Source organism: Mobula birostris, chromosome 6 (assembly GCF_030028105.1).
Source record: "Mobula birostris isolate sMobBir1 chromosome 6, sMobBir1.hap1, whole genome shotgun sequence".
Classification (NCBI taxonomy): Eukaryota; Metazoa; Chordata; class Chondrichthyes; order Myliobatiformes; family Myliobatidae; genus Mobula; species Mobula birostris.
Genome location: NC_092375.1, coordinates 139,517,369 through 139,541,880, shown reverse-complemented (window position 1 = coordinate 139,541,880; position 24,512 = coordinate 139,517,369). Strand labels below are relative to the sequence as shown.

At 41.4% G+C, this 24,512-nt stretch overlaps 1 protein-coding gene across 2 annotated transcripts in view; it reads left to right on the top strand.

Moving 5' to 3' along the window:
• Positions 1-24,512, top strand: part of ndufa10 (NADH:ubiquinone oxidoreductase subunit A10) — a 99,015-nt gene that overhangs the window by 62,677 nt on the left and 11,826 nt on the right. For both annotated transcript variants that reach the window (XM_072261466.1, XM_072261467.1), the window contains exon 8: positions 4,976-5,061. In XM_072261466.1, coding sequence (XP_072117567.1) covers positions 4,976-5,061 — 86 coding nt within the window. The remainder of the gene's footprint in view (positions 1-4,975; positions 5,062-24,512) is intronic.

Genomic DNA, 24,512 nt, shown 5'->3' with positions numbered 1-24,512 from the left:
GATGACAAGAGAGGCCAACCCTATCATTAAGACAGCACTTCATTGGACCCCTGAAGGGCGGAGGAAATGTGAGAGACCAAAGGCATCTTAGCACCATACCGCAGAAGCAGAAATGAGGACACTGAACCACACCTGGGGCACAATAGAGAAGATGGCCGCGGACAGTCAGAGATGAAAGACCTTCAATACTGTCCCAAACTCCAGCAGTGTGATGGACAGTAACTGCATTGTTATTTATGTGCCAAGTCTTATGCAGCTCTGATGAAATTTATTATACAATCATTACATTTGAAAATCTGAACTTTTGTTAGTAAGTTTTTATTAAAAACAATGCAGCAGTTTGCATTCAGGAAGATCATTAAAGTGGCAAAAGAGACAGATATAATGGGTATGTGAAGGGCAGAATGATTATTTGAAAGGTTATTTCAGATGGTAAAGTGTGAAATATTTAGGGGAAACTTGAGTATCATATTCACTCAGAGGGTGACATGAGTGTGGAATGAGTTGTCAGCAGAAGTAGTGGATGCAGTTTTGATTGTAACATTTTAGAGAAGTTTGGAGAAGTACATGGATGGGAGGTGTATGGAGGGCTATGTTCCAAGCACAGGTCAATGGGACTAGGCAGAATAACAGTTTGGCAAGGAATGGGCTAAAGGGCCTGTTTCTGTACTACAGCGCTCTTCGACTCTTTAACAATTTTATTTTGCCTACTGTCAAAAACAGGCCTTCAGACTTCTATTTCTTCCTTAATAAACCAAGTGTTAATATTTTGATTGAGGTACTATCATTTCAAACATAAAACCAAATAATTTTAGTTCTATTTTTGACATCAGTAATAATTGTCAATAGAGACTCTGCAAACAGTTGATTCTGTATTATCTAAAAGCATAAATCCTTCTTTCTGTAACACTGTGTTTGGTAAGGTAATGATAAAATCAACAGAATAGCTTTAATTCTATATCCTAATGAAAATTAATGCTAATCATAGTAGCTAATAAAGATTATGGAGAGAGAGAGAGAAGAATACAAAAACAGTTTTTTTTGGTGGCATTAGGCTTGTGGTTTTTGGTGATCACTGACATATGCCAAAAACAAAACTTTGTAAGTTGTTTTCAGTAAGGCCAACTATTTTGAAAATATATTCATAACCCTTTTCGAGTACAAAATGCTTGTATTTCAATAGGTTTTACTCAAAACAATTTTATTGTTATACTCATTCACTTTGGAGAGCTAAAGTTTGGAAGCATTGAACTGCAAAAGTTTCCATTTTAAGTGTTTGTTACTTACTTCAACAAATCCACTTTGACATAGTTTTTTTTATTCCGGTATGAAAGCTATTAAGGTCTATATTTCATCTTGATTTATTTCACTTAAGATAAAAAAAAAACTGCACCAGGCAAAGTCATTCAACTTGTTTGATCTGTAAGTTGCTTTCTCTCCAAGAAGCAACTTCAGCAGTATACATTACAATACCAAAACCATTCCCTGCCAGAATAAATGAGTTGAAAAGCCTGCCTAAGTCCTGTTTGCTTAATTTTAAGTGATTTTGACATTGCTAAAACCCATACATAAAAGTTAGAGTATTAAATTTATTACAAAGGAATACGAAGGAAATGGTCCACCCTATACACTTTTTGACCTCTTTCCCAAACAATTAAGGATATATTACTTCAACAGTATTAAATTGATTGTGCAATTATGGTTGTGAAGTGCTTTGTATTTTGAAATGTAACAAGAGAAACCCTGTTATAATTTAAGGTATCCTTACCAGTGAGGTTTTTAAGATAAATTTTATATTTTTCATTTTTTGTCATTTTTCCATTGTTTTAATGTTAGTACTTTAATATTAGTACTGACTGGCATCTAGCCACTTGTTCATTCTAGCACAGACCAGGTGCAGTGTAAAGGCCCCTCAGCTACAGAGCTTAATTCCAGTCTCACAGGAGAGCCTTCTGCTACGTGATTGTGATGTTGCCATTTCTCTTGCCGGCCAATAATAAACTCTGCAAATGAAGCCGTCAGTTTTATTTCAGTTCTGGAGTTGGAGCCCAATTTTAAAATCTTTGCCAAAATTGACCAAGCTCATTTGTGTTCAACCTTTACAATTGTAGAAATAGGAAATTTAATCATACCAGGGATTTGAATCCAGGATCCAGATATGAAAATGAAATACACATACATATTTCTCAAATTATTCATTGTTCATCACCACAACATCTACTCTTAAAATGTAAGTTTAAAAATTTTTTTTTATGCTATTGAGTTCCATTCTTGAAAATACATTGAACAGCAGCGACCTCAATAGTCTGTTATAATATTAAGCATCCAGGTGACACAGTTTTCTTTTATTTCTTAGTTTCAGTGGGCTACTTCTAGCTGTACTCTATTTTGTTTTACTGTAGGTTAGTTTGGATAGAGTTGCCCTTCAGACATTTTAGAGATAGTTTCGTTCTGTCCCACAATACAGAACTTTAATTCCTCTGCACTGTGGTGGTTTGCGTGTTAAGTGCAGTGCAGATATCATCGTTTCCATTCCCAATCCAGTGTGTTGACAGATGCACTTTTAAGCAGAGCCAGGCCATGGACTGCATGATCTCAAGTGCTTTACTTCATTGTTCAGGGTAGTAGCCAGCTCGGATATCATCTGCAGGCTGTTAGTGAGCACTTTTGTTCTCCTCCTTTCAACCCCATCTTTGGACCACCATAGAAACTTAACAATCGAACAAGTTCTTTTACAGAATAGTGATCTCCCATCCTGTTTAAATATTTAGTGAGCCGATTTTGAATGTAATGTGAAGCAGTAGAGACAAGGCTGTTGAATTTGTTTATTCTTGAAGAATATTGTATCTTGTAGTTGTACTTAGACATTAAACTTTGCTTTGAAATTCTAAAACTACAGTTAAAGAACCTTTGTGTTCAGTGTGTTTAACTAGTAAGTAGTACTGTTAAATGGAGAGTACAATGTCCTTGAATCAGGGCTTATTAATGCCAATCAACAAACACCGATCAATAAGATGCTGTCTGACGTGCTGAGTTCCTCCAGCATTTTGTGAGTGTTGCTTTGGATTTCCAGCATCTGCAGATGTTCTTGTGTTTGTGAGACTTGTAAATGAACCTGCATCTCAACTCAGAGTCTACAGTGGCACTCATTGGATTATTTTCTGTTCATTTCATTTGATATTGAGCAAGTCTTTTGATGGTAAGTTACAGTTCTAAGCCATGACGCTATGTCATTTCTATAGAGTAGGTCAGACCAAGGATTGACATGTTTTTTAAAAAGTGGCAAGATTGCAGGGATTTTGTGCATTATTCTTTGCATTAGTGGGAGACGTGCAAGTCAGAATTTTCATCTGGGAAACTTTGGCTAAGCCGCTTTTGGGGTATTGCATACAGTTTTGTTCACCACATCACAGGAAGCATGTGGAGGCTTTGGAAAAGGGTGCAGAAAAGGATGTTGCCTGGATTAGAGAGCATTAACAAGAAGGAGAGGTTGGACAAGCCTGGATTGTTTTCACTGGAATGTCAAAAACTGAGAGATGATCTGATGCAGGGGTCCCCGATCTTTTTTGCACCGCAGACCAGCCAACCGGGGCGGGGGAGGGGGGGGGGTGTAGGAACAGTGTTCAAGTAGGGTTGCCAACTTTCTCACTCCCAAATAAGGGACAAAAGTAGCAGTCAAATACGGGACACTCGTGTTTACCCCGAGAAAGACTACCATGGCCATAAAGCCTTGCACAGGCACCTATGTGCACATGCGTGTACATGCCAATTTTTTTTCCTACAAAGCGGTTTTGGCTTAATCTTCCCGATTCTGTTAAGTGAAACTACACTGTACTTACATTATTTCTGCTTTATATCGGCTGTGTATTTATTATATCATTCCTGCTTTTACTATATGTTTGTGTTATTTTAGGTTTTATGTGTTATTTGGTAGGATACTTTTTGGGTCTGGGAACGCTCAAAAATTTTTCCCATATAAATTAATGGTAATTGCTTCATCGCTTCATGCCATTTCGGCTTACGTTACAAACAGTTTCATAGGAACGCTGTACCTTAGCGGAGGAAATACGGGACAAGGGTGGTCCCGTATGGGACAAACCAATTTAGCCCAATATACAGGATGTCCCGACTAATACAGGACGGTTGGCAACCGTTGTTGTTCAAGTTCATCAGTGCATGACAGGGAATGAGGAAAGGTGCAGCTGACTCGTATCGTTTCATATCGCCAAATCATATCGTTTCCTCGCGACCCGGTAGCACATGCTTTGCGGCCCGGTGGTTGGGGACCACTGACCTGATGTATATAAAATTATGAGAGGCACAGATATTTGACATTTCCACCCTGAGTAAAAGACTTGAGGGTAATGCTTGAGGGTGTGTCATGGGGAGGAGTTTAAAGGATATTTAAGAGGCAAGTATTTTTTTACACAGTGATTGTTGTTTAATATGCACTGTCAGGAGAGGAGGTGGAAGCCGATACAATAGCAATGTTTAAATGACATTTAAACTGGCACATAAATAAGCATGGAAAGGAACAATACAGACCTCGTGCAAATAGATGGGATTAGTTCAATTGGCATTATGTTTGGCACAAGCATAGTGGGCCAAAGGGCCTATGCTAGCGCACTACTGTTTTATATTGTATATTCTAATTTATGCACAGTAAAATCCCACTAATTGCAGTGATGAATGGCGAGGTGTTCCTTTTAGTGATGTTGGTTGACGGATGGATTATGGCTCGGGTACACTAACTGCTTGAACCTGTGAGCCTCTACTGCTGATGCTGCATAAGTACAAATTGTTACTGTGTCGAACCTGATGCTTTGTAGCAGTGGTTGAGCTTGTGTTTTGTTAGCGCCAGACATAGCCTTCCAATTGAAGCTCCCTCCTCTAATAAAAATATTCTTGCTATTTTTCTCCATGTTCCACGAAACTGCCATGCTGCATCTGACTAGTACTACTGCTGTAATTACAGGTCATGGAAGACATCAGCCTCTTGAAGTGGGATAAGGGACCATGGCTGGAGCAAAGTAACATTTCCTTCCATATACTCAGACAGCTGTGAGTACAGTAATCACATTTAATTGGAGTGGGAAACAGGCTTTTAAAATTATTTCCAACTCATTGTTCTCTGAAGAGTTCACCATCCTGTTTATAAATATGTTGATGAAAATTTGATAACCTGAGAGCTATGTCACACTTGAAAAAAAATTTAGTGTTCTAATAGAGTCTGCATCTGAGATATTCACCCAGGTTTTGTTTACTACAGATATTGATACACGTACTGTGCATTTGCAACATGTCTTGTCTTTATTAATTCAGTTGCTAGTGGTTTTATATATATATATATATATATACACACACACACATATATAGAGCTAGGGTGCCTAAAATTTGCACAGTACTGTAATAATGTTATGTATTGCACTGTACTGCTGCAAAAAAAAAACAAATTTCCTGACTTGAGTGATGGGTATCTATTGTGGGCTAAGAGTGGGAAGGAGGAAGGGAGAGGGGAATCATGATTGGCAAAAGGGGAAGGGAGAGGGGAGAGAGCGGGAAACACCAGAGAGACATTCTGTAATGACCAATAAACCAGTTGTTTGGAAACAAATTACTTTGCGTGTGTCTTAGGGCTGGGTGTCTGGATCCATGCCAACCCGCCACTGGCACTAATCTGCCACCTGTCCCACAACCCTCCCACGGTGTTCCACCCTCACCATTCCCACATCCTTTGCTCCTGCCAGATTTACAAACTCACTCCCCATTCCACATTGACAAATGCAGTACTGTGCAAAAATCTTAGGCACCTTAGCTATATGTATGTATAGTCGTATATTACCAAAGGCTTTCCTTTTCAGTAAGTTATTGATGATTCATCTTGTTTTCTGAGCAGATTGGAAAAATACTGTATTTTAAAGGAAGGTTTCCTTACACACTAAAAATGAACAAAGACACGGCTGTTAAAGTGTATAGTTGATTTTTAATTTCTACTAATTTGTACAACTATATAAGACATTAGTGAGACTGCATTTGGAGAATTGTGTGCAGTTCTGGTGATCTGACCTGTAGGAACAGTGTAATTAAGCTGGAGAGAGTGTAGAGAAGATTCACAAGGATGCTACTGGGACTGGAGGGCTTCAATTGTAGAAAGAGGCTGGATAGATTGGGGCCTTTTATGCCTCATGTATAGAAGGCTGAGGGAGTGGTCTTAATAAGGTGCATAACATTATGAGTGTCACAAATAAGGTGAATGGCCACTGTCTGTTTCCCAGGGGAGAAGAGTCTAAAATTAGTGGCCGTTAAGTTTAAGGAGAGAGGGAAAGGATTTGAGGGGACTTAACAAGTAATTTCCTCACTCAAGGTGATGTGTATATAGGATCGTCTGCTGGAGGAAGTATCTGAGGCAAGTACATTTATAATCTTTAAAGATCATTTAGATTGATAATGGATAGGAAAAGTTTGGAAGGAAATTGGCCAATTGCAAGCAAATGGGGCTAGCTAGGGTAGGCACCTTGGCTAACATGGATGAGCTGGGGCGAAGGGCCTGTTTCCATGCTGTAGAACTCTTGTCTATAATTGCTGTGATGCATTATCAGATTTCCAAATGGGGATAAAGTATTGTCCTGGAGAATTGCACCTTTCTTGTCTGTGACAGCTCTGGCTGTACTTCCTGAGGAAAAAATATTTCATGCAATGAGAACATTCAGAAATTGTAATGACAGCCCCGCTTAATGTTTTGGGATCATTATTTCAATTTGAACAAATATCCTAGCTGGTGAGAGAACAATTGGGATGGGCTTTTTAAATATTAACGAACAAGCAGCAGAGGACCCTCAGCTTGGAATCTTAGGAAAGAAAGATAGTGGGACAGGATCTCTTAGTAGTGGAGGCTGGTGGAAAACTTGTCATGGCTCAGGGAAATCTCTTTGAAGGGCTCTTCGAGGGATGCCTACCCTAAAGAACTTTAAATGTTTATTTGACAGGAATTTGGTGAAACCCTCTCTCACTGCTCCCCCACAGCTGCCTGCCGAATCTTCACACCTATCATCTAACTAGTCCTCCTTCCCTCTCCTCTACCTTTTTATTCTGCCATCTGCTCCCTTCCTTTCTAGTCCTGAAGAACGGTTTTGACCTGAAATGTCAACTGTTCATTCATTTCCATAGATGCTGCCTGACCCGCTGAGTTTCTCCAGCATTTTGTCACTCTAGGTTTCCAGCAACTGCAGAATCTCTTGTGTTTAAGGTTTAGGGACAATGTATAGTAGCAAAGACAAATATGCAAAAAACGGGATGTGTTTAGCTAAATCTCCAATTTATCATGGATAGTTTGTAAACTCGGCAGTGGACGATGGTGTCAGGGAAACTATAGTGCACAGAGATGAAGAGAAAGGCAATTGAATTTTTAGATGATGTGGTTAGGACAAATACCCAAGTTGGTGATTCCGTTCACAAACACAGCCCATAAATTTCAAAAGTTCAAAGGTCAAATTTAATGTCAGAGAAATGTATACAATATACATCCTGAAATGCTTTTTCTTCACAAACATCTGCGAAAACCGAGAAGTGCCCCAAAGAATGAATGACAGTTAAACGTGAGAACCCCTCCCCAGCAAAAAAACGCACATCAGTATCGTCACCGAGCCCAAGCATGTGCTAAGCTATAGCAAAGACACAGCCCAGAGTTACCCCAAAAGTTCTGCATTTCATCGGAAATTCGACAAACCACAGGTTCTCTCTCTCCCTGCCAAGAGAAAGGGAGGTGTCCCCAATTTTCACAGCGAGTGGGAGACATAACAACAGTCTGCTGGTTTATGATGTTAAAAGTCCGTCTTGTCACTTTTTCAAGCTCTGCGTCCAAAGATCGCAAAGACCTCGAGTCTTTGGGCCCACAGTGAAAGATTTTCCGGCCTCCCCGACGACACACAAGTCTCCTGCCTTGACACCGACACTCGATCTGCCTGTCTCCAGAGCCCTGAGATCTTAGACTTTCGAACACAATGGTGATTCTCAGGCCAAATCGTTGCCATGTCAAATAATGGCCAGTCGTGGAACCCCAAGAACAGGTTCCATTCCTGCAGAGAACCGAAGCTGCGTGTAACTCCAGGTCAAGGTCTTCAAAAGAACCCTGAAAGGGAAAAATAAAGATATTGAAGGTAGAAATAGAGCTGTGTTCGAAGATGAAAACAAAGGAGTCACCGTGAAGCACCATCATCCCTCCTAGGCTCCGCCTTAATTTTAAAGGCTGGATTTAGATGTAGATCAGGTAGGAGGAGGATTGGGTGTTTGAGGCAAAATTAATGTGGGTTCTCAAAATCAGGAAGAAACAATAGACACAGTATGAACTACAGGGACAGGAGTTGAGAGTCAAAGTGGAACTGGAACAGAGCTTGAGATTTTCTGTTTTTATTTCTGGTTCAATTTGTCTATGTTTTAGGATCTTGTCAACCATTAATTTTGTTACAGCAGGAGAAAACGAAGTCAATTAGGATGTAACAATTTTTAGACTCTTTAAACACAACATTATTGATGTGATATGTCTATCTTTGAATTGGCTAACTACTGTTTTGTGATTTAAGGTTTATAAATTGATTTTCAAACTCTGTTGTGGAACCACACAATATTTAGACAAGCCAATGCATCTGGCCTTCCTCTGGGTAGAGGTGTTTAATTTGGTCTTCTGTGCTGGTGGATCGGAATTGAAATAAACCTACTTTCCAATTTGCTAACCGAGGAAGGTTTGCATTCAAAGGGATCATGTTGGCCGCTGTGGTTCTTTGGTTTGCTTTCACCATTGCTTTAACATATTGCAGGACGGAAGCCATTTGAAAACAGCAAGTCTCACCTGGAATGAGTCTTATTTGAGCCAATAAAAAGAAGCGAGGTGTAAGTGGAGTGGCTATTGTGTGAGTGGGCCTGTGTTAGAATGATCAGGCTTTGGCTCAACACACATCAGCGAGAACAGATGCACGTTCAAAGTGCTGAGGCATTTGGAATAATTTAGTTGATTGTGGAACTTAAGCTTAAGAAGTAGAGCCAAAAGTATAGCCAGTGTAGGCAGGATGGTAGTAATGTTCTTCCTGTAAGATGTAGGATTGCAGGGTACCTAATGGTCTTCCTCATGACTACATCTGCAGGAAGTACACCCAACTTCAGCTCCTAATTGACATGATCAAGGAGCTGGAGCTGGATGGACTCACGGTCACCCAGGAGACTAAAAGCCTCATGGATGAGACATTTACTGAGGTGGTCACATTCAGAGTTCAAGCTTCAGATGGTAGATGGATGACCACCAGGAGAAGTAAGGGGAGAAAGCAGTCAGTGCAGGGTTCCCCTCAGCATCAACTATACCCCTTTGGATACTGCGGGGGGTGGGGGCGGAGATTAAAAGGCAGGCAGCCAGCATTTCAATGTCCCCCATTGCTTTAATCATAGAATAATGGAAGCTTTAATTGCGAAATGGATTTGAATATCAGCCTGCAGCCTTCCCGCCACGAGGTTCCTGCAAGCTGCCTGTACCTCCTGGAGTCCCCGCAGAGACAGCAGAATGCTGAAACACCCAAACAATCTCCAAACTGCAAAACACAAGCTGCACCAGTTCCAGAATCACATTCAAGATGAAAAACAAAGATAAAAGACATAAAAGGAGTGAAAAATATGGTTTCACGACCTATCCAGAAGATGTTGACCAAAGGAGCAGGTGACATCTTGGCCAGAAGTCAAGTAATCAGAAATCCCAATGCAATGTGCTAGTCACGACAGGGATAGGGTGATAGTACTGATGAATGAGTGCCCGAGGAACTGGTGTAGGGTCAGGGGTTTAGATTTATGGATCACTGTGATCCCTTCTGGGGAAAGTATAACCTGTACAAAAAGGACGGGTTACACCTGAAGGCAAATAGGACCAATATCCTTGCGGGCAGTTTTGCTAGAGCTGTTGGGGATGATTTAAGCCAGTTTAGCATAGGTTATAGGAACTAAAGTTTTAGGGCTGAGATAGCTTAGGGTTGTATATTGTGAATGGGATGAGTTGAGATGTAACATCAGGGCAAAATCGCAAAGGGTGATGAATATAGGACTGAAGGTGTTCTATTTGAATGCACACAGTATATGCAATGAGGTAAATGATCTTGTAGTGTAGTTAGAGCTTGGCAGTATAATATTGTAGGTATCACTGAGTCGTGGCAGAAAGAGTATTATAGTTGGGAGTTTAACATCCAAGAATATACATTGGGTCAAAAGGTCAGACAGAGGGTGGGGTGGCTGTGAGGGTAAAAAATGAAATCAAATACTTAGAAAGATGTGATATAGGATAGGAAGATGTAGAATCCTTGTGAGGAGAGTTGAGAAACTGCAAGAGTAAAAAGACCCTGATGGAGGTTATATACAGACCTCTGAACAGTAGCAAGTATATGGGATATTAATTACAATGGGAGTTAGAAAAGGCATGTGATAAGGACAATATTACAATCATCATGGGGGATTTCAATATGCAGGTAGATTTAAGGTAGATCAGGTTGGTGCTGGATCCCAAGAGAGGTAATTTGTAGAATGCCTAGGAGATGGCATTTTAGACCAGTTTATGGTTGACTCCACTGGGGGAAGGCAATTGGGATTGGGATTGGGTGTTATGTAATAAACCAGGTTGATTAGGGTCCTTAAGGTAAAGGTAAAGCAGGGATTAGATTAGATTACGAGGACACGCAGTCCTCTTTTATTATCATTTAGTAATGCATGCATTAAGAAATGATACAATATTCCTCCGGTGTGATATCACAGAAACACAGGACAGACCAAGACTGAAGAACTGACAAAAACCACATAATTATAACTTATAGTTATAATAGTGCAAGCAATACCGTAACTTGATGAAGAACAGGCCGTGAGCACGGTAAAAAAGTTCAAAGTCTCTCGAAAGTCCCACATCTCACACAGACTCACGGGATTGGCTGAGAAGGAGCGGCTGATTTAAAAAGCTGGTCGTAAGCAGCGAGCTAACCAGACCTTCCAGGTTGGAGGAGGTGTGGCAGGTGAAGCTAATTACTCAAATTATCAGCTAATATAAGCAAGGCTTGCTCTAGGGGAGCGGCCTGTCGGGGGGCAGCCTTGTCGAGGGAAGTGCCTTGCGAGAAAAGTGCGAGTCTTCGGCTCAGGAGTCTTCAGCGAGGAGGCTGAGAGTGGAGACTATGCCACAGTTGGAGAAGGTGAGAAGTGGAGAAGAGATGACCGCTAGGCTGGTTCAGTGTGCTGCGTGCATGATGTGGGAGGTCAGGGACACTGATGGTGCCTCTGGATCCTACACCTGCGGAAAATGTGTCCAGATTCAGCTTCTGAAGGAGCGTGTTGCAGCACTAGGGAGGCAACTGGATGACGTTAGGCTTATCCAGGAGAACGAGGGGGTGGGGTGGCTCTGTTGGTGAGGATGATATTCAGTCCCTTGCGAGGGGGAATATAGAATCAGGAGACATAGAGTCAGTATGGATAGAACTGCGAAATTCTAAGGGTAGAAAGACCCTAATAGGAGTTATCTACAGGCCCCCAAACAGTAGTCTGGATGTAGGGTGTAAGTTGGATCAAGAGTTAAAATTGGCTTGTCGCAAAGGTAATGCTACAGTTGTTATGGGGGACTTCAACATGCAGGTAGACTGGAGGAATCAGGTTGGTACTGGACCCCAAGAAAGGGAGTTTGTAGAGTCCCTCCAAGATGGATTCTTAGAACAGCTTGTACTGGAGCCTACCAGAGAGAACGCAATTCTAGATTTAGTGTTGTGCAATGAACCGGATTTGATCAGGGACCTCGAAGTAAAGGAGCCATTAGGAGGTAGTGACCATAATATGGTAAGTTTTAATCTACAATTTGAGAGGGAGAAGGGAAACTCAGAAGTGTCAGTATTACAGTTGAACAAAAGGAACTATGGTGCTATGAGGGAGGAGCTGGCCAAAGTTCAACGGAACAGTACTCTAGCAGGGATGACAGTGGAACAGCAATGGCAAATGTTTCTGGGAGTAATGTGGAAGGTGCAGGATCAGTTCGTTCTAAGGAGGGAGAAAGATCCTAAGGGGAGGCCATGGCTGTCAAGGGAGGTAATGGACAGTATAAAAATAAAAGAGAAGAAGTACAACATCTCAAAGACGGGTGGGAAGCTGGAGGGTTGAGAAGCTTTTAAAGAGCAACAGAAGGTAACTAAAAAGGCAATACATGGAGAAAAAATGAGGTACGAAGGTAAACTAGCCAAGAATATAAAGGAGGATAGTAAAAGCTTCTTTAGGTATGTGAAAAGGAAAAAAATAGTTAAGACCAAAATTGGGCCCTTGAAGACAGAAGCGGGTGAATTTATTATGGGGAACAAGGAAACGGCAGACGAGTTGAACAGGTACTTTGGATCTGTCTTCACTAGGGAAGACACAAACAATCTTCCAGATGTAATAGTGGCCAAAGGAACTAGGGTAATGGATGAATTGAAGGAAATTTATATTAGGCAGGAAATGGTGTTGGATAGACTGTTGGGTCTGAAGGCTGATAAGTCCCCGGGACCTGATGGTCTGCATCCCAGGATACTTCAGGACATGGCTTTAGAAATCGTGGACGCATTGGTAATCATTTTCCAATGTTCTGTAGATTCAGGATCAGTTCCTGTGGATTGGAGGGTGGCTAATGTTGTCCCTCTCTTCAAGAAGGGAGGAAGAGAGAAAACAGGGAATTATAGACCGGTTAGCCTGACATCGGTGGTGGGAAAGATGCTGGAGTCAATTATAAAAGATGAAATTGCGACACATCTGGATAGTAGTAACAGGATTGGTCCAAGTCAGCATGGATTTACGAAGGGAAAATCGTGCTTGACTAATCTTCTGGAATTTTTTGAGGATGTAACTATGAAAATGGACAAGGGAGAGCCAGTGGATGTAGTGTACCTGGACTTTCAGAAAGCCTTTGATAAAGTCCCACATAGGAGATTAGTGGGCAAAATTAGGGCACATGGGGCAGAGTACTGACATGGATTGAAAGTTGGCTAGCTGACAGAAAACAAAGAGTAGCGATTAACGGGTCCCTTTCGGAATGGCAGGCGGTGACCAGTGGGGTACCGCAGGGTTCAGTGCTGGGACCGCAGCTGATTACAATATGTATTAATGATTTAGATGAAGGAATTAAAAAAGTAACATTAGCAAATTTGCCGATGACACAAAGCTGGATGGCAGTGTGAAATATGAGGAGGATGTTATGAGAATGCAGGGTGACTTGGACAGGCTGGATGAGTGGACAGATGCAGTTTAATGTGGATAAATGTGAGGTTATCCACTTTGGTGGTAAGGACGGGAAGACAGATTATTATCTAAATGGAGTCAAGTTAGGAAAAGGGGAAGCACAAGGAGATCTAGGTGTTCTTGCACATCAGTCACTGAAAGCAAGCAGTGAAGAAAGCTAATGGCATGCTGGCCTTCATAACAAGGGGAATTGAGTATAAGAGCAAAGAGGTCCTTCTGCAACTGTACAGGGCCCTGGTGAGACCACACCTGGAGTACTGTATGCAGTTTTGGTCTCCAAATTTGAGGAAGGACATTTTTGCTATTGAGGGAGTGCAGCATAGGTTCACAAGGTTAATTCCCGGGATGGTGGGACTGTCATATGTCGAAAGATGGGAGCGACCAGGCTTGTGTACTCTGGAATTTAGAAGGCTGAGAGGGGTTCTTATTGAAACATATAGGATTATTAAGGGATTGGACACGCTGCAGGCAGGAAGCATGTTCCCGCTGATGGGTGAGACCAAAACCAGAGACCACAGTTTAAGAATTAGGGGTAGGCCATTTAGAACGGAGTTGAGGAAAAACTCTTTCACCCAGAGAGTGGTGGATATATGGAATGCTCTGCCCCAGAAGGCTGTGGAGGCCAAGTCTCTGGATGCTTTCATAAAAGAGATGGATAGAGCTCTTAAAGATAGCGGAATCAAAGATTATGGGGATAAGGCAGGAACTGGATACTGATTGTGGATGATCAGCCATGATCACAGTGAATGGCGGTGCTGGCTCAAAGGGCCGAATGGCGGTGCTGGCTCAAAGGGCCGAATGGCCTACTCCACCTATTGTCTATTGTCTATTGTCAGACAGGAGAAGGAAGAAAAACTCTCCCTGCCATACCCGACCACAGTCCGACTCTGAGTCGTCTGAAAACTTCGAGCTCTGACCAGCCCTCGACACCGAGCACCATCTCTGCCGAACGCTTCGACCCCAGTCCCGGTCACCAGCAACAGGCAAAACCGAGGATTTTGGGGCCTTCCCTCCAGAGCTTCTTGATCGCACAGTAGCAGCGGTAGTGAACCAGGCGTTTCAGAAGTTACTCCAGATATTCCTCTGTGCTCTCACGGCTGTCTCCATCAAATCAGAATTGTGCACGGCCCCTATTTAACAAATACGATATCATTTCACTGGAGAGGCTACGTGCGCTGCGTAGGGATGATAGCAGAACAACAATAGCTGGCGTTTCTGGGAGGAATTTGGAAGGTGCAGGATAGATAAATCCCAAAGATGAAGTTTTCTAAAGCATGGATGACGAGGGTAGCCAAAGACAGCATAAAAGGAAAAGAGAAGACATATAATATCGCAAAAATTAGTGGGAAGTTATAGGTCTGGGAAGTTTTTAAAACCAAAATAAGGCAATTATAAAAAGCCATAAGGACAGGAAAAAAGAAATATGAAGGTAAGCTAGCTAATAACATCAAAGAGGATACCAAAAGTTTTTTTCAGATATATAAAGAGTAAAAGCAAGGTTAGAGTGAATATCAGATCGCTGGAAAGGTAGAAATGGTGGATAAACTTAATAAGTATTTTGCGTCAATCTTAACTGTGGAAGACACCAGCAGTATGCCAGGAATTCGAGAGTGTCAGAGAGCAGAAGTGAGTGTAGTTGCTCTTACTAAGGAGAAGGTGTTTGGGAAGGTGACAGATCTGAAGATTGATAAGTCACCTGAGCCAGATGGATTACACCCGTGTTCTGAAAGGGATTGCTGAAAAGATTGTACAAGCATTAGTAATGATCTTTCAAGAATCACTAGATTCTGGAATGGTTCCAGTGGACTGGAACATTGCAATGTCACTCCACTCTTTAAGAAGGAAGGGACGTAGAAGAAAATAAATTGTAGGCCGATTTTACTCAACTTTCCTTGCCCCATCACTGCAATGTTCTCACAACCTGTGGGCTCACATTCAAGGACTCTTCATCTCAAATTCTCAATATTTATTGCTTTCTTATTTATTATTTATTTATTTTTGTATTTGCAGAGTTTGTTGTCTTTTGTACACTGGTTGTGCGCTTAGTTGGTGTGTCCTTTCATCTATTGATTCTATTATGTTTATTGGATTTCAGAGGTTTCAAAGGTACATTTAATGTCTGAGAAATGTATACAATAAACATTCAGCTGCAAAGCAGTAATCCCCCTCTCCCCCACCAGCAAAGCAAAAAGCATTGGCACTTACCACCGAGCACTCAAGCATGCAGCAAAGCATCAGCAAAGACACAGTACCCCAAAGACTACCCGTTCACCCGCTATTCACCATACCACAGTGTCGCTCTCCCCAAGTTCTTCGGGCACTCAGCCAGCACCAGCTTGCTGCTTTCAATCTTCCGTCTCCCACAACACAGCAGATTCCTGCAGAGGCACCGACCTTTAATCCGTCCATCTCCAGAGCCACGAGATCCTGGAACTCAGAAGGTGAGCTAATCTCTTAGACCACATCCTTGGCATATCGAATAATGGCCAGTTGTAAAACTCCGAGAGTAGGTCCCATTCCCGCAAAGAACTGAAGTCAGCATATAACTCCAGGTCAGGGTCTTCAAAAGAACCCTGAAAGAGAAAAATAGAGATATTAAAGATGAAATAGATCTGTTTCTGAAGATGCAAGTAAAGGAGTCACTGTTAGGCACCACTATCTCCTCCTCCAAATGCCCACAAGAAAATAGTTCAATAGTTCCATTAAATATCAAAGAATATATTAAATCTACAACCTGAGATTCTTGTTCTTCTCTGATGTCCACGAAAACAGAAGGGTACCCCAAAGAATGAGTGACAGTAAAAATGTTAGAACTCCAAAGACACCCCCCCACTCCCCTTTCCCACGTACAAGCAGTAGCAGAACATCGACCCTCCCCTTCCCCCTCTACCCACCCCTACTTCAGCATAAAGCATCTGCACCTACCACCCACCAAGCAAGCAATAGCAAAGCCCCCAAGAAAGACCATGGCCAGCAGTACAACAAAAAATAATCATTCAAAGCTCAAAGTAAAATTTATTATCAGAGTACATGCGTGTCACCACATACAACCGGGAGATTCTTTTTTCTGCAGGCATACTTAGCAAATCTGTAGAACAGGAACTGTAAACAATCTGTGCAAATGCAGGTATTAAATAGATAACGGTAAATAACGAGCATGAAATAACAAGATAAAAGAGTCCTAAAATGAGTGTATGATTCTCTTTTGTTCAAGAACCTGATGGCTGAGGGTTGGTAACTGTTCTTGAACCCGGTGGTGTGAATCCACAGGTACGTGTACCTTGTACCTGATGGCAGCAGCGAGAAAAGAGCATGGCCCGAGTACTGAGGATATTTGATCCTGGATGCTGCTTTTCTACGGCAATATTTCATGTATCTGTGCTCAATGGTTGGGAGGGTTTTACCTGTAATGTAGTGGGCCGAATCCACTACCTTTTGTAGGATTTTCTGCTCACGGCCATTGGTATTCCCATACCAAGCCATAATGCAGCCAGTCAGCATGCTTTCCACCACACATCTATAGAAGTTTTTGATGACATGCTGAATCCCTACAGACTTCTGAGGATGTAAAGGCACTGTTGTGCTTTCTTCACAATTGTTCATCTGATAATTCGACATACCACAGGCGTGCACTCTCTCCCTCTCCCTCTCCCTCTCCCTCTCCCTCTCCCTCTCCCTCTCCCTCTCCCTCTCCCTCTCCCTCTCCCTCTCCCTCTCCCCCCCCAATAAGGGGCAGAGAGGTGTCACACAGTGAGTGGGGAGACTAACAAGACAAAAAAAAAACTCACTGATCATGGCTTTAAAGTCTGATGCGTTGCTTTTTTTTCCTCGAGTTCCCTGACTTAAGAATCAGCAAGAAACTCTCCCCCACCAACGGGAGAAAAAGAGAGAGGGAGGGAGAGAGTGATCTGAGTACAGAGGGCTCCGACAACTGATGCGCTGTTCGTGATATTCCATTTTGTCCTGCAATTCTTAAGTCGGTGACACCGGCATAGAATTGGTCTGTCCCCAGGGCTGCAGAGCCTCAGCACACTGAGGGTGCACTCGTCATCTAGACCGTATCCTTGGGATATCGAGAAACGGCTGATCGGTGAGAATGAACCTCAGAACTGTGACATATATGCACTTTGATAAGAAATCTGCTTTGAACTTTGAACTTTTCAATGGTTCCAAAGATGTTGCAGTCCATTATTAAGGAAGAGGCTTCGGGGTACTTGGAGGCACATGATAAAATAGGCTGAAGTCAGCATGGTTTCCTGAAGGGAAAATTTTGCCTGACAAATCTGTTGAAATTATGTGAAGAAATATCAGGAAGGATAGACAAAGGATAGTCAGTGGATATTGTTTACTTGGATTTTCAGAAGGCCTTTGAAAACCTCAGGCACACATTCCCAAGCAATTTCAGGAAAATGTTTTTCTTTGCATAACCCTACACACTTTTGTTTTTCTGTCCCATTTCTGCAGAGTTTTAACTATTGTGGTTTTGTTTTGTCACTGTCAAGTCACTGGTCAGATCACTAATGCAATGGAATAATCTACATACAAGTTTCAAAAGCTGCATTCCTGATGCTCTGAAAGCAAAATCTGAATTTTCTGAGGCTACCATTTATTCTTGGCACAGGGAAGAACCACATGGTTTTTCTAAGCAGGCATTCAGGGGTGCATAAAACTAACACCTTCAAGCCTTAAGCATATCCGATGAGCCGCTGGGGATTGTTAGGGCACATTCTTGTTCCCAGAGTAATGTTTTTTACCTGGAGGAAATGAATGGGGTGAAGGCGAGGTTGTTGAACACGTTGGGTGAAGCAGAGGGTGTGGGTTGTTACACATGGCTGCTGTCTGAGGAAGTGACAGGTCCATGGGGCATCCTGGAGGGAAGGAGATGATGTAAGAGATAGCCAGTAGAACAGGAATTTATTCTAAGTGGCAGATAATGACACCAGTGATAGCAGGAGGAGTGTGAGAAAGAGGAAACTAGTGGTGGTTTTGTAGTTCCAATCTTATTTTGGATCTTGAGGAGGAGCAATATGTTACTTTCCTGGTTTTAACCCATTCCATATTATCTAACTTTGTATACTGAGGTTTGTTCTTCACAGTCCTACTGCACAATGACTTTTCATAACTTTATTCTGCACCTAAGTGTAATTGCTTAGTGAAAATGCAGTGCTAAGTGACCCTAAAGCCCTGCTCCCTGCAGCCTTCTGAGCTCCAAGTAAATCCACAGCAATTCATTACAACTTTCTTACCAGGAGAATGCACCAGCTTCTGAGTGGATGTCTCTAACACATACCAATCTTCCAATTCGCGTTTCGCAAGCTTTACCTTCTCTGCAGGTTTGCTGAGTCCCAGAGCTCCAGCCTTAAACCTTTCTAGTCTTAAGTTTCCCTTTGTTCCTTTTAAAACCCTGTATTAACGCCTCCTCTATTGTCTATTAGCCTTCATAAATGTTGTTGTTAATGCTTTCTCTGAGGCATCTGAGTACGTCAGATGTTAATTGTATTGGGTTAGTTGGCTTGATGATGGGTCTCAGCCCAAAACGTTGACTCTTTATTCCTTTCCATAGATGCTTCTTGACCTGCTGGGTTTCTCTAGCATTTTGTGTGTGTTAGTTGTGTAACCCTCAGGTTTGGCCAGCGTGCGTTTGTCTAAGGGAAGACAGCCTCCAGCCCAGCCAAACCGAGTAATCTTGTTTGTTTGGATGCTGTGTGACGTGTTGTCCAGTTACAAATCCGTACCGCAAAATATCAGACAGTACACCATATGCAATTAAACGACTGAGTTTTATAATTCTTAATCTGACTATAGGGTTAGTAAAGAAAATAAAAAGAAAAAAGGCCCATTTTAATGACACAGTCTAACGTGCATGTTGGAGCTTACAGTTGTCCGTCCATTCATTCCTCATTGACCTCCTCCAAGCATCGTCAACTCATGGATCCTTGCTCTGTCCACTCTGTCCTGCAGTCTACCGACTCTCTCCACTCGTGTCTTCTCCCTTCATCTCTCACCAACACAAAGCCCGTGAATACCTTCTCTCAGACACACAAGAAGAAACAACACACCTCTCATTGGATGGTGCACATTCCAAAGCCACTGTTATCTCTAGTCATAATCCAAACACTGCTGCTACAGAGAAACCATTACATTAGCAGTGAAACATTACCAAGAGACCATTACATTAGCAGTGAAACCTTACAGTGCGTTACAGTTGTGTCTGTTTGAGACAGGCCTGCAACAATAGCTGGTCTCATGATTACGCATTCCAGTAACTAATGTTCCTTGTCCTGCTCCAAGGAAATTAACTTTCACCATGCTTAAGAGGAACGCCATTTCTGTTTCTGTCAGAATGAGGCTGTTGTTGTCAAAGGCCCTACAACAGGAAGCTTTACAAACCCCTGGGATTGGAAATGCTTCATGGCATTACAGGCAATAACAACAATAAATAATGGGCAGCTTAGAGAACAGAAAATCCACAATAACGTAAATGTTTGTCTAGGAATCCATGCTGAATTTTGTAGCATTTTGTTGTTCCAATAAAATCCCTGCCCTCTTTTGTTGAATTTTATATTCATCATGTGCTAGGGTCAGACTGAGTAAATTTTTCACGAGATGAGTTAAACGGCTGTGGAATGGGGCCCTCTAAAGGGCAGATCTAGTTTGCAGTACAATCAAAGCACACCACATGAACTACTGATGAGCAGTAACTAATCCCATCTGTGGAGTCACTGACTGGCTACATCCCTGCATTCATAAAGAGATGAAATTCTTAAAATAACCCAAACTGCCCACATGATGTAAAGGATTAATTTTATCAGGTTGTAAGGAAGTCTTAAAAAGATCAACTGCATTGTAAGGCTATGCACCAGTATTAGTAGCAGAGCTGTAAGCTGACTAGATCATAAGGTGGTATACAGATGACTTGTCTTTCTTGACCCACGTATAGTAAGCAAGAACAAAAAAGTTTATATTGGCTCCGTATAATACAAGGAAAATCTATTGCCCACAGTTGTGACTGTGCCAGGATACCATTGTGCAATGGTATTAGGGAAGGAACAAAGGATTTTATCAAAGAGAATATCAAGGTAGGGACCTTTACTGAAAGGTGAGACTTGGATGGCACATAAAATGATGAGAGTTCTGAAAGTTGAATAAGATGAACCTTTCTCTCTCAATGCAGCTGTTATTTAGTGAGGTTATGGATTTAATGGTATCAGTAGAAGAAATCAAGGGGACTGGAAAGATTTTTTTTCACTATGGGCTTCTTTCAACCAGAAGACTTCACAGAACTCAAGAGGTATTTTACGTGGTGTAACCTACTGAAATGCATGTTCCCATGATTTTTATTTGGCCTGGCATGTACATGATAGGCTGATTGGTCACCTCTCGTGTTGTAAATTTTTGCAGTTCCAAATTTGTTATTTCTTCTCCGCTGTCTACCTAGTTTAATGCTGCTTGCATGGATTTTTTGCCACCGAAGATCACCTCTGTATTCCAGTGTGTTAAAGGGGTTGATTTGTCGGTATGTCTTCTTAGTTTGTTCCCTACTCAGGTTTGAGGGCAAGGTACCAGCACTGGGTGACAAACTGGTCGGTCAAGTATTGTGATATCAAGTTATTCATTTCAGGGCAATTGTACATACTGTAAAAATGCATTGGGTAATAAAATAACACTAGCTTCCAGTCCTGTGCTCTACTAAAACTGCTGAAACCAAGACATATAAAAAGGCATGTTAGAATTCAAGGGACTTTGAAATTGTACACTTGACACATGTTGTTACATTGGTCTGTGTTTGTGTGATTCATAGTTTGGCACTGATCCAGAAGAGGTTCCTTAATCTGAAAAGAAACTAGATCAGTATCAGTACACAGTCTCTGTATAAAATGCTCTTTGTCTAACGAGGATAAATACAGCATGCTAAATTTGCTTTTGTTTTAAAGCTACACCCTACAGCAGGATTTCTCAGCCGGGGTTCCATGAGTGATAGTAATTTTTTTAAAAGGCATCGTTCTTCGAACCTTGCGTGACATGTGATGCTAGTGCTTGCAGTGGTAGGCAGTGACTGAGCAGCCCCGTTAGCAATCTCGTTTGGGGTCTGTCAGACCAGTATGGCAGTGCACAGTAGGACTCTGTTTATTTGGTTGAGTCCATTCTCAGTTTCTGATGCAAGATGGGGCACGCGATTGATAATTGGTGAGCGCTGTATTGCACAGAGGGGAGGACGGTAGGCTGATGAGCATAAGTATGTCTTTCAAGCAATGAATAGACTCTCCCAACCTGGGCTGTGACATCAGCCTCTCCCTCCCGAATTACCTCCCCAAAATTCCCTTGCGTGCTGCTGAATGACTTATGGGAGCAAACAAGCTACCAGTGTAGTAGAAAATTGGAGGGAAATTTCCATTCTAAAGACTCAGCTGCTGGCTTGCCAATTTACTGTTGTTGTCTACGTTGCAAAAGGTGGATTGTGTAGGTTAGAAGTGAATTGTATTGTGCTTTTTGTATTTTTTGCAGTTTCCCCGTTTAGTTATTTATTATGTTATTCTCATTATGCAGTTCTTCTTATACAGTCCACCTTTACAATGAAAGCTATGTATCAATGGGTTTTACATGGACTGGTGATCCAAGTTGTCCTATTCCATTTTGTCTAGTCTGTGACAAACACTTACAAATACAGCAATGGCTCCAGCAAAATTGAAGACATTTAACTACATATCACATCTATACGACACGTAAAAGTACTGGTTATTCTAAACAGCTATTGGAATTTAAAAACAGAGTAAAGCTTTTGTTAATAAAGTAACAGTCAGTAGAAGGGTGAAGGAAGCAAGTTATTTAGTAGCTTGGAAAAGGAAAGGTCACATAGTTGGTGAGAACCTAATAATGCAAGCATGTAAAATTATAGTGGGTAAAATGCTAGGGCAAGACACACTACAAGAAATTGAAAGGTTTCCCTCTCAAACAGTACGATACGTCGACGTATTGATGACATATCAGATGATGCTGAAGAGGTCTTGTGTGATAGACTGAAAAACAACAGGTTGACGAGTCAACAGATTTCAGCAATAAATGTCATTTTGTAGTGTTTGTAAGATTTATAAATGATGGTAACATTCAAGAAAAGTTTTCCTGTTGCAAAGAGCTGCCAGAAAGGCCAAGATGTATATAATGTTTGATCTTCCTAGCTGGAAACAAAAGGTCTGTCTTGGGGGATCAGTGTTGGCATCTGTACTGATGGTGCCCCATCAATGGTTGGTTCCATGAGAGGTTTCATTTCTCTTTTTTAAAAAAAAGAAAATCTTGACCTTGTCACAACGCACTGTTTCAACATTGCAATTTTTTTAATGTTGTAAGTTACAATAATTAAAATCAATTTACAACTTACATTTAAATTAAATATACCGAGCCTACCTTTAGAAAAATTAAATCCCACTTTGGCTTAGGCCAGTTCTTTAACAGAAATTTATTATGTTTGCCTTATGAGTTTTTAAAATTTATGAAAGGGAAAGAAAAAAATTAATTTCAAGAAAGGTAAGCTAAGCTTAACTATTTTTTTTCCAAGCAAGGTTGGCTGAACATTTATTCTCTACTCAAAAGAGTATTGACAATTATTTTGGGATTATTATGTCTACATCTTACTGATCATGGTAAGGTACCGTGAGCTGTAGATATAAGAAATTTTATCAGGGGTTCCCTACGATCTGAAAATTATTTCAAGGGTCCCTCCAGGGCAAAAAGGTTGAGAAAGATTGCTCTACAGGAATAGCTGCACTATTTCTAGTGTTTCCCAAGGAATGTGAGTGGAATAGACAGCAATAGATTCAGGAGTTTATGTCATTAAGACCATCTGTGGTACTGTGAATAGTTGTAGGTATCATTGGGTGGGATACATTGTCCCTGGATGGTATGTAGACCAACACTTGGACCCAAATGATGAAAACCAAAAGCAATGGCTGAGTCCCAAAGCAAAAGCCTCAAGACATTAGGTTTCTGAAATAAACTGAAAGATGCCAAGTCAAGCCTTATCTGCGGAGAACAAAATTGAATTGGCATTTCATCCTTTTATTAGTTTAAAAGCATGTTTTAAGTTGCAGAAGAAGAGAAGGGATCAAGAGAACAAGACTCTCTGATTTTGTGGAGACCAAGAGAAGTTGAATGGCAAGGGTTGAGAGAGAGTGGTGAAAGCTTTTTAATGCAGGTGAATGCTCCTCTCTACATTTGTGAAATGGTGACAGGGACACTTTTTTTTCAGAAAGAGGTTTCCATTTAGTAGAAGCTGAATTATTTCCTGAATCCATGAGCCCTAAATTTTTGAGACATTTGATTATCTGGGATTGTGAAATAAGACTGATGGCAGTGGACATCTTGGACTTATGTGTGTGACAGGGCTGGTGATATTTAAGAGTGGCAAGAAATAGGGTGAAAATAACACGCAAGAGTAAAGGTAAGGAAATAGATTAAGAGGGAGGAAAGAGTGACAAAGGAAAATATATAAAAGAAAAATACTGAATGTAATACTCGATTGTTTTGTTTCTTTTCTGGATTTGTTGGTTGTATATTTCAGGCACAAGGCTCATTAACTGTGTCCTAACTCCTTGAATACTATTCTCAGCTTTCTGCAGCTAGCTAACTTCATTAATGGAGTAAAACAGGAAAATATTGCCTTATACTGAGATAATTTCCCCTTACAATGTCACATTTGCCTTTGAATCGCACTCTGCCCTGTGCCAAATGTCCTGTTTTTCTTGACTGGTGTGTCCAGAAACAGCTTCAATAGACAAAACTTATGAAAGACTTTGTAATGTGAGTTGCATGGGGGCACATGCACTAAAATAAAAAATGATCGCTCATTTCAGTAAGTTGCTTGCACCATCAGTTACTGCTTTTACTAACTTCAAAATAATTATCTAAGCAACACTTAAGATGTCACTCATAAAACAATTGGCAATTGATGGTCCAAGTCTAGTGCTAACTTAACCAATTATACCCTGAGACAGGAGGGGAATAAACCATTGACAATTCATCAGGGCTGGAAAAGAATCGGGTAGGAGCCAGAGTAAGGTGGTGGGAGGGGAAAGAGTACAAGCTGGCACATGATAGGTGAAACCAGGTGAGGGGGAAAGGCAAGGGAATGGAGTAAGAAGCTGAGAATTGATAGGTTGAAGTAAAGGGCTTAAGTAGGAGAAATCTGATAGGAGGACAGTGGACCATGGAAGAAAGGGAAAGAGTAGGGGCACCGGAGGGAGGCGATGGACAGT